This window comes from Engystomops pustulosus, chromosome 11 (genome assembly GCF_040894005.1).
Source record: "Engystomops pustulosus chromosome 11, aEngPut4.maternal, whole genome shotgun sequence".
Classification (NCBI taxonomy): domain Eukaryota; kingdom Metazoa; phylum Chordata; class Amphibia; order Anura; family Leptodactylidae; genus Engystomops; species Engystomops pustulosus.
The window spans coordinates 69,748,303-69,762,898 of record NC_092421.1 but is presented as its reverse complement, the minus strand read 5'-3'; the positions used below and the strand labels follow the sequence as shown (position 1 = coordinate 69,762,898).

Genomic DNA, 14,596 nt, shown 5'->3' with positions numbered 1-14,596 from the left:
AAGTATATAGCCTGCCAGCCCCCCAGTAGAATACAGCCTGCCAGCCCCCCTGAAGTATATAGCCTGCCAGCCCCCCTGAAGTATATAGCCTGCCAGCCCCCCAGTAGAATACAGCCTGCCAGCCCCACAGTAGAATACAGCCTGCCAGCCCCCCAGTAGTATACAGCCTGCCAGCCCCCTGAAGTATATAGCCTGCCAGCCCCCCAGTAGTATACAGCCTGCTAGCCCCCCAGTAGAATACAGCCTGCCAGCCCCCCTAAAAATTAAATTAATGTCCTGTCAATTAAAAAAAGAAACTTTCATGCTCACCTGTCTTCTTTTATCTTCTCTCCTCTTCTGGCTGCGCGGGATCGAGTCGCGGTGACGTCATCACACCGCGTCTCCGGCTCCCAGGACTGTACTCAGCTGGTAGAAGCAGGGGACGCGGTGTAATGACGTCACCGTGTCTCCTGCTATTTGCAGTGAAGAACGGAGCTTATGGCTCCGCTCTCCACTGCAGCACCCACTTCTATCTGTGTCCGGAAGGGACGCAGATAGAGGTGAGAGAGGGGTGAGGGCTCGGACCCCGGGCTGCAGTTATAGTACTCGAGCGGCTGTCCCGGCCGCATCGAGTGCTATTACAGCCACTGGCAGGGGCCTCCGGTGGATCCATCGGAGGCCCCTGCCATAGTGCCATGTATCGGGGCCCACCGGGGGTTTTCCCGGCCCCCCGGCGGGCCAGACCGAGCCTGCATACATTATAAGGAGAACTTGTTGGATCTCAGCAACGTGTCCTTACATTATATATCACTGGCGCATCACTATGGGGCGGATGTATTATCGTATCTGCGCCTAAAAAATGCAGGGATCTTTTGTTTTTTTGGCGCCAAATTGTTGTGGATCATTTATAATAGGTTTGCGCCAGAAAGAACAGATGTTTCCCACTATCCCGTTTCCTCCGTCTTTTTTTTTGGCGCACGTGGGCGCGGCCTAACTTTTCCACATTATCCGTCACATTTATGTGCATTTTGTCAGCATTTTTAGGCACAATTTTTGGCGCACAATAGACCAGGAAAAAAATGGCCAGAGAGCAAAATTAAGGCGCAGTTCATGTAAGATTTTGGTGCACATCTCATTGATGTCGGCATTTTCATGGCGCACGACTGATTATTTGCATCTACCCATTAATTACTTACAGCCGTGCGCCACTTAAATAAATCGGGCTGTGCTTTCCGGAGACTGATCTCCGATGCCGACAGTCGTGCTTGCGCCAGAATTAGTAAATCCCCCCCTATGTGCGCATAGAGGGTAATAGGTTGCCTGATCCTCCCCCTTGATAGCAGGGGGAGGAGTCAACCACGGCAAAAGATAGTGATTGGCTTTTGCCAATCATATGGAGACTGAAATCACTGGGGACCTCCCTCCTGCTGAGTGACACTTGGGTTTAGGCGGCGGGGGGGGGGGGGGGGTTTAAAGTGAACAGCCCCATTTATAATTGTTACCTGTTTAAAAGAATCAATTTAAAAAAAAAATTTAAAAACATCAAGAACAACGGCTTCTGATGCTTCTGCCAAAATGTTTATATTAAAAATAAACATGAAGTTTGAAATCTATGGGATAGTGAAAATGTGCATCAATGTGCAGTTTCCATGCAGAATTCTCAGTCAAAACGGATGAGAAAAAAAAGAGGAAAAATAAAAGAATGCGGAAAATCAGCATTAAAATTGCATAATAAATCTACATATTGGATGCAGATTGTGCATCTGGGGGTTCTATTAGTAGTTATGGAGGAGATCTGGTCTCTGATCTGGGGGCTGTATTAATATTTATGTAGGAGATCCGGTCTGGGGGCTTTATTATGATTATTTTTGGAGATCTGGGTTGGTCATACTTTTTCTGTATTTAGCAGGTTTGGTTAAGGGTCTAATGTTGGGCCTAAAAATATATTTATTAAATTAGTCTTTGGGGCATATTAGCTGCAGAGTATTTATTTTATGTATTTTCTTATCTACTCTGGGGTGTCCATTACTCTGGATGTGGTATTTTTTTTAACGGTCTGTATTGATTAAGGGCCTTGGTCTGAGGTCTGTATTGATTAAGGGCCTTGGTCTGGGGTCTGTATTGATTAAGGGCCTTGGTCTGGGGTCTGTATTGATTAAGGGCCTTGGTCTGGGGTCTGTATTGATTAAGGGCCTTGGTCTGGGGTCTGTATTGATTAAGAGCCTTGGTCTGGGGTCTGTATTGATTAAGGGCCTTGGTCTGGGGTCTGTATTGATTAAGGGCCTTGGTCTGGGGTCTGTATTGATTAAGGGCCTTGGTCTGGGGTCTGTATTGATTAAGGGCCTTGGTCTGGGGTCTGTATTGATTAAGGGCCTTGGTCTGGGGTCTGTATTGATTAAGAGCCTTGGTCTGGGGTCTGTATTGATTAAGAGCCTTGGTCTGGGGTCTGTATTGATTAAGAGCCTTGGTCTGGGGTCTGTATTGATTAAGAGCCTTGGTCTGGGGTCTGTATTGATTAAGAGCCTTGGTCTGGGGTCTGTATTGATTAAGAGCCTTGGTCTGGGGTCTGTATTGATTAAGAGCCTTGGTACAGGTCTATAATGTACAGGTCTGGTTTTAGAAGAGAAAGCTCAGTAAAAGTGCACTTTTGATATAAAATGACCAGTTAAACCTAAAAGGAAAAGAAAAATGCACACATTTTTTCCATTTTATTTTAATGGGTAAATTCATCATTAACAAAAACAATGTCACTTAAAAAAATATGGTCCTATATATGGTCCTCTCTATGAACAGAGGTTCACGGGACACTGCAGACAAGTTCCTGTAAACTCTGTGCTGTAATTCTCAGGTTACCTGATAATTGTTCTATAAAATGGCTTTTTTTCAGGTTTTTTTTAGCCTCATTAAATCTATTTTTGGTACGAAATGTGCAAACAAAAAAAAAAAAAAAGCAATAAAACTCAGCAACAAACAGCAAGGATAACCTATAGGGCTAGCTGAGGCAAACACATGAGCTGAGACCCTGTGACGGAAGAAGCATTCCCTCCTAAAAATGTAAAAATTTCCAAACACCGTAATCTGCTAATTTCTAGTCTTATTTTAGGAAAGTTGAGCACGACTCAAAACATTTTTGGGAAATTTTTACATTTTGGGGGGGAGAACCATCGCATCTATGTCCACAATTATGGATTTCTGGCTGGAGCCACCACTGATGAGTAGGGCTATCCCTAAAAATATTTTTTAAAAAACTAATTTCATTCCGTCCATAGAGATTTCCACTCCAGTCACAAGATGAAAAAAAAACTAACAAAAATAAATTCACATGATTAAAAAAAAAAAAACATCTCGGCACTAACACATAAAAGACATTTTTTCGGGGCGGGCAGGCAGTTAAGCGAAAAGTACTAACTAGTGGTTAGCAGCGAAGTGACGAAGGCCGACCAGAAGTTAAGTAGAAGTCTCTGCGGCAGAAGCTGTAAACCGGTCCGTAAACCGTAACACTGAACTACATCGGAAGCAGCAGCAGCAGAGAGGACGGAGTGGTCAGTCGGTCCAAGAGTCTTTGGTGGACAAAGCTGGAGCTTGTATCTAGGTACGACCGGTGAAAAGTGACGTTACATAGCTGCCCGGGCCCTCACTGTGTGGCATTTTTTGCACAGAACATGGCCGTCCAATGGGAAGCAACCAGAGTCGTCAGCTTCGATGGAGAGAGGGCAACCACAGTCCTGTCGAGGGAAGAAGCAAAAATTTGCTAAAGTTTTAAACACTTATCTGTTGAAGTAGGTTTAGAAATGGTAATTCATTAAAGAGGAACTCTAACCGCCTCCATCTTTCTGACAATAGAGGTCTTTCCACCGAGTCCGACGCAGTTGGAATTTTTTCTCTAGCCCTTACCGTTCCCGAGTAATCAGTGCCGTTAGTTTTGCCACTTAATATGTTAATTACATTATCTACTGTCAAGTGGGTAGTTCTGTGCTTTATACTCCGCCCACCTGACATAATGGATGCGGAAACTTTGCAAATTGATTACTCAGGAACGGTGAGGGCTAGAGAAAAAATTCCAACTGCGCCAGAATCAGTGGACCTCCATCTATTAAAGTGCTAAAAGGGTGGTGGTGTTAGGAGACTCACCTCGCACTTGTAGCACATCATATGGAAATTCTTCTCCAGGGCCACCACTCTTACGGTCTCATCTCGTCCAGGTTCTGGAGCAATAGGTTCTCCGCAGACTGAGCAGCGAGGTGCGTACTTCCTAAACATGACCAAAGCAGGAAGAGGTAAACAGGTGTTAAAGGGGTTGTCAAGAATTAGGAAGAAAAATGGCTTCCTTCTTCCAAAGACAAGTCCACGTCTTTCCATGGGTTGTGCCTGATATGGTAGGTCAGTCCAATTCACTTTAATAAAGTAGAGATACAATAACAGACCCAACCCATGGACAAGAGTCCTCCCAAGAGTAGGAGATGGGAATATCAAAGAACATGATGTATGATCTCAGGTCGTGAAGATTTAGTGCCACTGATGGTATAACATGGGTATAGAGTCCTCCTAAGAGCAGACAACATACAGGTTCGGCCGTATATAAGAGAATGGGGGGGCTAGACTGTACTCACCTGTGGTAATCCGCAACACAATGTGGCAGGTTATTCTGGTCCACAATGAACGGCTCTCCCTGTAGGGGGCGACTGCACACAGCGCAGGTGAAACATTCAGGGTGATAGGATTTGCCTGTGGCTTTCAGCAAACGTTCTGTTATCTTCTTCTCACACACGGCACAGCACTCTAGTGTGTCCTGGAAGAGAGACAGCCTGCATTATACAGAGCACTCTAATTTGTCCTGGAAAAGAGACAGCCTGCTTTATACAGAGCACTCTAATGTGTTCTCGAAAAGAGACAGCCTGCATTATACAGAGCACTCTAATGTGTCCTGGAAAAGAGACAGCCTGCATTATACAGAGCACTCTAATGTGTCCTGGAAGAGAGACAGCCTGCAGTATACAGAGCACTCTAATGTGTCCTGGAAGAGAGACAGCCTGCAGTATACAGAGCACTCTAATGTGTCCTGGAAAAGAGACAGCCTGCATTATACAGAGCAGTCTAATGTGTTCTAAAGAGACAGTAGCTATTGTGCAGAGCAGTCTATCTCCCAAGGATCATGTGATGTTATTAACCCTTGAAGAACTAGACTATATTACATACACTAGGTCCACCCAGAGATAATGGCGCCAGATGTCTTCCCTATTCCAAGCCTCACCTGGTAACAATCCTCGCAGAGAGGCCGCCCCTCGCACTCGTAGTACTGCTGTCCCTGGAGCTGCTGGTCGCACTTGGTGCACGTGAAACAGTGGACGTGGTACAGGTGTTCCCCGGCCCTCACCACTGTCTCCGTCCTGGACAATCCCTGGCCGCATAACTTACAGCGATCTGCAAAGAATCATAAAGGAACATGACACCTTGAGGCCAAAGCCAGGAGGCCCCCTACTGGCAGAGCAGAGAAGTTACAGAGAATTCCCTTTTACTCTTGTGAATATAGAAGCAGCTTCATTGTAGGTTCTTACATTGTTGTTACTATCTGCACAAAAGGTTAATGGACAGGGGTGAGGAGACTGTCCCCTGGTAGAGAAGGGAGAGCAATGTGAGAGTGCTGAGAGGAGACTGTCCCCCTGGTACAGAAGGGAGAGTAGTGTGAGAGTGCTGAGAGGAGACAGAAGGGAGAACAATGTGAGAGTGCTGAGAGGAGACTGTCCCCCTGGTACAGAAGGGAGAGTAGTGTGAGAGTGCTGAGAGGAGACAGAAGGGAGAGCAATGTGAGAGTGCTGAGAGGAGACTGTGCCCCTGGTACAGAAGAGAGAGCAGTGTGAGTGCCAAGAGGAGATTGTCCCCCTGGGACAGTGGGAGAGTAGTGCGAGAGTGCTGAGAGGAGACAGAAGGGAGAGCAATGTGAGAGTGCTGAGAGGACACTGTCCCCCTGGTACAGAGGGGAGAGCAGTGTATGAGTGACAAGAGGAGACTGTCCCCCGAGTACAGAAGGGAGAGCAGTGTGAGAGTGCTGAGAGGATACTGTCCCCCGGGTACAGAAGAGAGAGCCGTGTGAGAGTGCTGAGAGGAGATTGTGCCCCAGGTACAGAAGAGAGAGCCGTGTGAGAGTGCCAAGAGGAGATTGTGCCCCAGGTACAGAAGAGAGAGCAGTGTGAGTGTGCTGAGAGGAGACTGTCCCCTGGTACAGAAGGGAGAGCAGCAGGACAGTGATGAGAGGAGACTGCCCTCCTGGTACAGAAAGGAAAGCAGTGGGAGAGTGCCGAGAGGAGACTGTTCCCCGGGTACAGAACGGAAAGCAGTGTAAGTGCTGGGAGGAGACTGTCCCCAGGTACAGAAGGGAGAGCAGTGTGAGAGTGCTGAGAGGAGTCTGTCCCCAGTCAGAGAGAAGCTGCCTGTCAACAAAGAGAAGGCTGAAAAAATGGATGTCAACAATTTTAATGGCATTATATGAGAAAAGTGTTTATGTGGCAGTGTCCAATAATTTACAAACACTTCATTCAGCTGAACGACCCCTTTAACTTTCAAGAACTATGGCCAAAAATTCCACAGCCGCTCCTTATCACTCCTCTGAAATCTGGATGACTTGTGGGTGACATCACAAATTTTTGATGCACCAGTTTTCCTACAAGTTCTAACAGGTTCATATTAGAACCTTGTCCAGCCCAGGTAATCGGCCTAGATTCTTTATAACGCTAATTTGTGGAAAATAAAAATATTAGGAATTATTTCTTCAGTGGATAATCTGTGTGAGAATGGAATTACAAAGGAGATTATAAATTTATATCCGAACAAACCTAATCCATGCAATTATTAACCCTAGAGCTACCTATAAATCTACTGCACATAGGTACGCAGCTATACCTACATAGAGATACTGCACAAGGTCAGCAAAAGTAAGGTCCAGTTTCCTAGTAAAATTCTATATTTGTCCCCCATCAAATTTATTTATTTTACTTTTCACTAAACTGACAGTAGTTGTAAGGCAACTGGATGTAGCAGGAGCCCCTCCCCCACAGCCGTGTCTTCAATAGGAGATCATTAAATCGGATACTAATTCCCCAATCTACTATATGTTCTCTGCAAAACTTTAAAAGAATCATATGATTCTACAAATTAGCAAAAAAAAAAAAAAAAAATCCCCATACATTCAAAAAACATCATCTGCAGTAACCAATTACATTACTTTTATTTTTACAGTGTCAGAGGAAAAAATGAGCAGGAAAAATAAATAGAAATGAAAAAAAAAAATGATGAAGTTAATAGAACTGTATTTTATCCTTGTCATCCTTAGGTTCATGGAAAAATATACATTATATACCGTATATACTCGAGTATAAGCCGACCCAAGTATAAGCCAAGGCCCCTAATTTTACCACAAAAACCTGGTAAAACCTATATATTTTTTTTACTCGTGTATAAGCCAAGTTTGGGTCTTCAGCACTTTTTTTCTGCTGAAAAACTAGGCTTATACTCGAGTATATATGTTTTATCTATATATTTTTCATACATATTTATTTGTAAACATCCTTAAAAAAGCTAAATTTTGAAATCTATATATATATTTATTTTATTTTTTTTTTTTGTATAAAAAAAATAAAAATATCAGAAAGAAAAATGTAATTACAACTAGATGGAAAAATCAGAACAACACTAAGGAATCACTAAGCATTTTCCAATGTGGTTTCCCAAGAATTACTCAACATGAAGAGTACAAAGAGAAGTAATAAATCTGAAGAGTAAAGAGGCCCCAGAGAATTGGAGCCCATAAATTCTGCTTAATATTGGGTCACCAATCTAAACATTCAGTTTCTTGTGTCTCTTTGACCCCCGGATGAAGCCGCTCAACTTCACTCATCCACTTGTGAGTTTATGTTATGGAAATTAACTCCCTTAAGTAGTGAGTGGGTGAGCGGGAAGAATTCTGGTAAACAGTGGGTGGGTTATGGATCTCATCGAGAGAGGGGCCAAGTGATATTTACAGGAGAACATACTTGAAGACTCTGTATCCCGTTCACCTAAAGTGTCTCCACCTGTATAAACATCTAGATGGACATAGGGTTGGGTAGTAGCCAGCGTAGTCAATATGGAGGTAGTAGAAGGTTCCAATATTGAGGCATCCCATAACTGCCGTCCAACAGTCCTTATGTTGGCTTGTGGTCTCTATCATTTGAGTCTACAGGTCTCTTGATCTATGAATCAAGGTCAAATGATCATGAAAGGTCACGGTGATGACACAGAAATACTCAACCATTAAAAAGACATCAACCCAATTCCTCCCCAACTATCAGTCATGCCCTGATAAATTATCATTACCAAAAGCCTCCCATTTTGGGCATCCATGACTATCTTGAAGCCTACCACTGGCAAATAAAAAAAATATGACTTGGACAACCCCTTTTATCCTAGGAACCTCATCATCTTTGTGTGTGAAATAATTACCACTTGTATGACCAAGAGAAAGGGAAAGCAAGAAAGCCTCCAGAGATGCAAACTTGCTCGATAATCTGTACCCTTCATTGTAGTCTATATTTCAGATAACTCCCATAGTGCAGCAGCCTTATAGACTCACAATACATGCATGTATGAGGTAGACCTACCCATGGTATGCGATTCTGCTGTTGGCTGTTTGTCCATCTCCCGCATCAACTGCTGGGTCAACATTTCCAGCTCTTCCACTTCTTTCATATTCAATCCATGAGTGTTTCGATCCTACAAAAAAAGTTTATAGCTGTATACATCTTACCTAGTTTTAGTTAAACCATTGCTTTGTAGCCAACCCATCCTACTATTATTTGGGCTCTCACCACTTATAGGTCAAGTGTGTAACCTAGAAGCCAAGCATGGTCTACGTGTACTTAACTTGGACAGCCTGGCCTTGAAGGTCTAAGAATGTACCATAATGAATGAAGGTCCTAAAATGTTTGAGGTCCTTGGGATCAATATCCAGGTTCCTCTGTGCCATTACACAGAGAGGTCACACTGGATTTTAGAATAGGCAATTGATGGGTCATAAGATTATAGACTTGTCTCCATATTTAAGCATAACTCATTGACTTAGTGTGTATGTTTAAAGGTAGGGTTGGCCAACGGGTTTCCAATGTTCACAAGCAAAAATAAGGGACTAATGTTTAGCTAAGTGACAACATTGGATGGGTTGCCTCAATGTTTAAGCAATGGTTCACAATCAAACCTATGTAACAGAAGTAATGTGGCAACACAAAAATGGAAGGATGAGGAGGATTAGGTAGGAATTAATGAGGGGATAAGGAGACGCTTATGATGGGCTGGTAGACTAAGGCATGAAACAAGAGTCCATTGCTGGATGGGTCTCTGGTTCGGCTTAGTCTTGAGTTGGCTTCTGATGGGTCTTCAGAAGATGCCTCCACAGCTTCTGCATAAAACTGGACCTTAGAGTCTTACGTCTTCCCAAACTGGAGAGTCGACGGTGACACATTTTATACTTTTCATGGGTCATATGCATCGTGGTATATAGTAGGGGGAAAGTATAGGAGTATGGGGTGTATATCAAAGGCTGAGGGAGGACATCTAAAGCCATGAGGGTGAAGACATAAATTCATAGGGAAATTATGTATAAAGATTGTCCTCCTGTGACTTGCTCCTGTAGATGCCAACAGAACGACTTTTTATTTCCAAGGTCGTCGCTCTACCGCTAACAAGCAATAGTCACAATGCAGAAGTGTAATAATGGCAGCATACGAAGCCAGGAGAAAGCTTCACAACGGAGGTTAGCGTTTTCTTAAAATTGCAAGGTCACAATAGCAAACTCCGTTCTGTCAGCCTCAGCTTAGAAAAACAACGCCCACGCATCAAATACTCCTCATCCCTAAATTGTATCCAGCCATGCAACACAATCATTACATCATAGCGGCAGCCTCATTACCAATTCCACTCCCCGTGCCTCTGGCTGCGTCAAGGCTCTGATTGACAGTCATTGCTGTAAATGAGCAGCTCAAAAATATTAGTCCTTGAGTCGTCCTCTTCTGTCAAGAAGTCAGAAATTTCCGCAATTCGTTATTTAGCCATTTCAGGACAAATTGGGTAACAACTAACATATCACCACCTATTCCACAGGAGGATCAGACGGAATTCCCATCTGTTATCAGACATCACCCAATATTCAAAAACATCAAGATGGGACCAAGTGCACCAAAAATTATTTGTCTCTTTTCACTGCCAGACCACAGTGCCTTTAGGCTAATGCTACCAAACACAACCATTCCTACATAATATTTCTAGACACAAGTCCTCAAAAAAACCATGGTAGCCACATGAGCAGCCAAAGTACCTTAACTCTCAAGGCTTTACTTCAAAATGAGGCATACTGAAGTGATGGACACATTAACAGTACCAAACAGTAACTAATACAATGCCTCCATCACAGCAAAAGAGTACCTCAAAATCCCAAAAGCAGTTGTTGTAGGCACAAGAGTAGCAAAAGCTCTTTGACCATATATTAGCTCAGACCTTTACTCAACTTCTTAACTAGCCAATATGGTCTACTGAATTGAGGAAAGCCAAAACTACTTCTATGAAAACTAGTACAAGTAGATAAGACAGACCCTTCTCCCAGCATACCACTTCTAGGTATGTAAGGGTAGCCATATTGGTACTGGAAACCAATTAAGACATTCTACAACAGGATGACTCAATGAGGAAGCTTAAATTCCAGGGATCTGGTCCAAACAAAAAAGCCATGAACGACATATAGACCTAGCCAAGTATGCCTCTGCTGCTTTTGTGCAATGGTTAGTCTGTAAAGAAAGCCCAACACCAAGAAGAAGTTCAGGAATACCAGGTAACACTTACAGGCTCAGGAGGTCTTTGCATATTGGGTTGAGGAGATTTCCTCTGCGTTGCATCCATTTGTGGTTTCGGAGACTGATAGCTTTCTGATGGTGTTCCATTGGACTTTATTCCCTGGTGATTCCTAATGTTCTCCAACTGTGACCCAGAATTTCTATTGACCTCAATCTGGGGAACAACAATTCTTCCATTCTCTTTCTGTGGACCTTCGGGATCAGGCCTAGCTTTTTCAAGCACTTGAGGCTTTTCACGTTGTTGTGCAAAGCTAAATCCTGAGGGCCGTGAAGATGAAGGTGCGGAGGCAGCAGGAGGGTCCACCCTAATGCCGCTGGGCTGAGCCATGGGAAACTTCTGCTGTGGACGAGGAGGTTCTGTTGCGGGTTCCATCTGCTTGGGGGTGAATGTGTGAGGAGCAGAAGGTTTGGGGGTAAATGTGTGAGGGGGAGCCGGTTTTGGAGAAAAGGTGGGTGCACTCACCGGCTTAGGAGTAATGGCAGTAGCAGGTGGTGGGTTAGAAGAAGACTGTGAAGGGGAGAATGTGTAGGGTGTAGGAACCTTTGGAACAATCGTGCTAGAAGGTTTAGGTGACACCGCCACTGGCGCAGCAGGTTTTGGAGCAACTGGGATAGGGTTGTTAGGCTTAGGGCTCACTGACGGAGGGGCAACTGGTTTAGGGCTAAATGTTGTTGTTGGGGCTTTAGGTGTAAATGTTGAAGGCACAGTTGGCTTAGGAGAAAAAGAAGATGGGGCAGAAGGTTTAGGAGCGCCCATGGGAGGAGCTGGTGGAGGTGGTGGTGTGACCTGTGAAAAGGCAAAAAGTTCATAAGACTGACTATAATACTAATGTACGGCAGATAGGTAGAGAAGAAAAAGCCAGCCCCGGTCCATATAGTGCTTAGAAATTTGGGGTAAGGTTCCAGCTTATGAGGTATACTACTTTAGGCCTCCCAGTAGTGAACAGATAAAGTCCAGCCATCCAGAGTGGACTTTTCACTATGTTTGATTTTAGCTTAAAAGTATTCTTTAAAAATATACGGAAAAAAATGTTATCGTGCTTCTCATGGTCCATGGTTTATTGTGAAGGAGAACATGTCCTAGTTATGTGACATAACTATGTGAGGGGAAACTTACTGGTGGTCTGGTTTATTGGGGTTTTCATTTATCAATATTTTTTGTCACCAAATGAGACTTCCACCAGCTGGACCATAAAAGTGTCAAAAAGAGAAGTATCGCCTGATGCCATCAAACTTTATGGTTGGTAATTTTCCTGCCGGAGTTGGAGTAGGTCACCATGGATGGAAAATCTTGACCAAGTCAAGCTGAAGCTGTAACTTTAAATGTTGATTAATCTGTGTAGTTTTTATGATTATTATTTTTTTTTCCTTCGAGACATATTACTACAAGACCCAGAAGAATTGAGGGAGAAAGAGGAGAATGAACAGCAACAAGATGGATGGAAACAATCAAGCATTTATGAACATGACATGAAGAACTAGACACAGGATTCTGAAGAAACAACAACTCGTCGGAAAAACATTACTGAACTGTCCTACCAGAATATTCTTAGCACAAATTTTTTATTTGTATTTGAAATTCACAATTTGAATCTTACATGGATACAAATAAATGAAAAAAAAAAAATTCTAAGACTGATTTTTTTTTTTATTGCAAGATACTTCAAAAAGTATCCAAAAACTTTAAGAATCTTATTTTTGTTAAATTAATCTTGTAAGCAACAGAACTGGTAAAATGGATTTATTTTCTAGAATCATAGCTTCTTTAAAAGGACATCTACTACCAGGATTAAAGGATTTATGCAAATGAGGCTCATTTGCATACAGTCCTTCATCCTGGTGGTAGATTCCCTTTAACTGCCCTGGGGACATTTCTTCTGCGCAAAGACCTGTTCCACAAACCCTCGCTATGCTTTGAGTTAAAGATGAAGCAAGTTCCTGGCGTTATACTACTGTAGTCACTGAGTCAGGAGGCAAGGAGATGTAGGGAACCGAGCATAGAGCCCAGAGCACAGCAGTGTGAGGACACACCCCCTGGTGCACATGAAGAAGCAAGAATGACAGAAAATAAACCCATAATTCACAGTCCTGCTGCTACTTAAAACATAAACTATGGTGTGAATCTAGAGCTTTTGAATGGTCCCAACAACTGATAGATCCCCTTCAACAACAAAGAAGAAGTGAAATTATACCATGCCTTTACCTGGATGTCACCAGTTGTGTCCTCAAGGGGAGGTGGTGAAGGGAAGGACTCTTCAATAGGAGGTGGAAATGGCTCAGCAAATTCAGGTGGAGGAGGTGGAGGGAAGCTGGAAGTGGGGGAACCAAGGACATCATCCCCAAAAGAAGGTGGAGGAGGTGGGAAGGACATGGTGGGGCTCATGACAGAGTCATCACTGGGTGGAGGAGGAGGCAGGATAAATTCTGGGGAGAGATACATGGAAATTCAAAAACACCAAAAGCAATAAGTATTCACCGTCTAATTCACCCAAGTAACCAGAAATTAACCAGGACAAATCAAGTTGTCTTGGAGCTCGGTCATACTCAACGATGGACCCAAAACTTTACTATAGTGCAATTATACTTGACAAGGTTCATGTGGAAGCTATCGAGGAGGCTATATTGGTTTAAACCTCATAATTTTTTGAAAATTCCACCACTGGGATTTTCATCTGTGAGAGTCTCCCGATTCCCCAATGAGGAAGCCATCAGCCACCACAACCACAATGTGTGGGAATAGAATGTAGAGAGCTGTCCCTGCCAGTGGCCACCTCATCGGTGGTTGGAGGACCTCCATCATGGATCATCGATGAGAGTCTCAGAGATGGAACTTTCTCTTATGTATATACGTCTAATCTCTGAGATGGATATCGCCTTTGGTGCCATCAAGATGCCAGGTGGACCTTTACTGTACACGAGAACAAATCTGGCCACTGTCATCTCCACGCAAAGAAAACGAATGAAAAAAAAGGATGAATTTAGAGTTTAATGGTCCTTTATGTTTCCTTGGTGAGGAACTGAATTTTAATTATCCGACTTTACATCTTCCCGAGCCCCCGATAACAATAATGTGGTCGTACTTCACAAACACAGGGCAGAACCGGTATTTACATGTGCAGCCAGCTGTCAGGCCGGAGGAACGACTTAATACAGAAGAGGGGCACTTACTAATTCCCATACACAGAAAACAACGTCCAAGGTAACTAAGAAAAAAGTTATAAATGGGTAAGGGGCAAAGAACGCCATCACAGATAACCATGATGTATAGAAAAACCTTAAATAGATGGCTTTAAGGTTTTAAAACCTCAATGCATTATAGATTACACACAGACATTCGCGCCCATACGACCAAAGCCTACGCTGTGACCTATAGTGTCCACACAAAAAAAAGAATCAAAGAGGAACTAAAATGGGCTTCAACATTCTCAAGAGACTATATGGTAGCACAAAGTCCCAACAGAACCTTAGTAGAGACCTATGGAGAAGTTGCACACCGTTTTTCTGTAAAGAATCAGTGTCCATGGCTGTAGCTTTACCATAAACGGCAAGCCCTAAGAACATATAGCTTACTTTAAAGGACATCTACCACCAGGATGAAGAATTGTAAACCAAGCACACTGACATACTGGTGTTGGCCGCCTCTGGCAGGATCTGCTCTTCTTGTAGTTTCCTTTGCCCTTGTAAAGGAAATAAAGGTTTTAAAATTATGCAAATGAGCCTAAGGGTCTCCAGGCTCCATTGAC

The 14,596-nt window shown here is 43.4% G+C and overlaps 1 protein-coding gene and 1 long non-coding RNA gene across 3 annotated transcripts in view; one reads left to right on the top strand and one right to left on the bottom strand.

Annotated features, from left to right (window-relative positions):
* Window positions 1-14,596, top strand: part of LOC140106014 (uncharacterized) — a 340,407-nt gene that overhangs the window by 125,885 nt on the left and 199,926 nt on the right. The window lies entirely within an intron of this gene.
* ZYX (zyxin) overlaps window positions 2,681-14,596 on the bottom strand; it is a 20,782-nt gene continuing 8,866 nt past the window's right edge. The window contains exons 3-9 of one of the 2 annotated variants that reach the window (XM_072130933.1): window positions 13,057-13,277; window positions 10,843-11,640; window positions 8,613-8,724; window positions 5,231-5,400; window positions 4,590-4,768; window positions 4,111-4,231; window positions 2,681-3,704 (exon numbers count right to left, since the gene is read on the bottom strand). In XM_072130933.1, the coding sequence (XP_071987034.1) occupies window positions 3,594-3,704; window positions 4,111-4,231; window positions 4,590-4,768; window positions 5,231-5,400; window positions 8,613-8,724; window positions 10,843-11,640; window positions 13,057-13,277 (1,712 nt within the window). In that variant the 3' untranslated portion in view covers window positions 2,681-3,593. The remainder of the gene's footprint in view (window positions 3,705-4,110; window positions 4,232-4,589; window positions 4,769-5,230; window positions 5,401-8,612; window positions 8,725-10,842; window positions 11,641-13,056; window positions 13,278-14,596) is intronic. The other variant, XM_072130934.1, reaches the window with a different exon arrangement.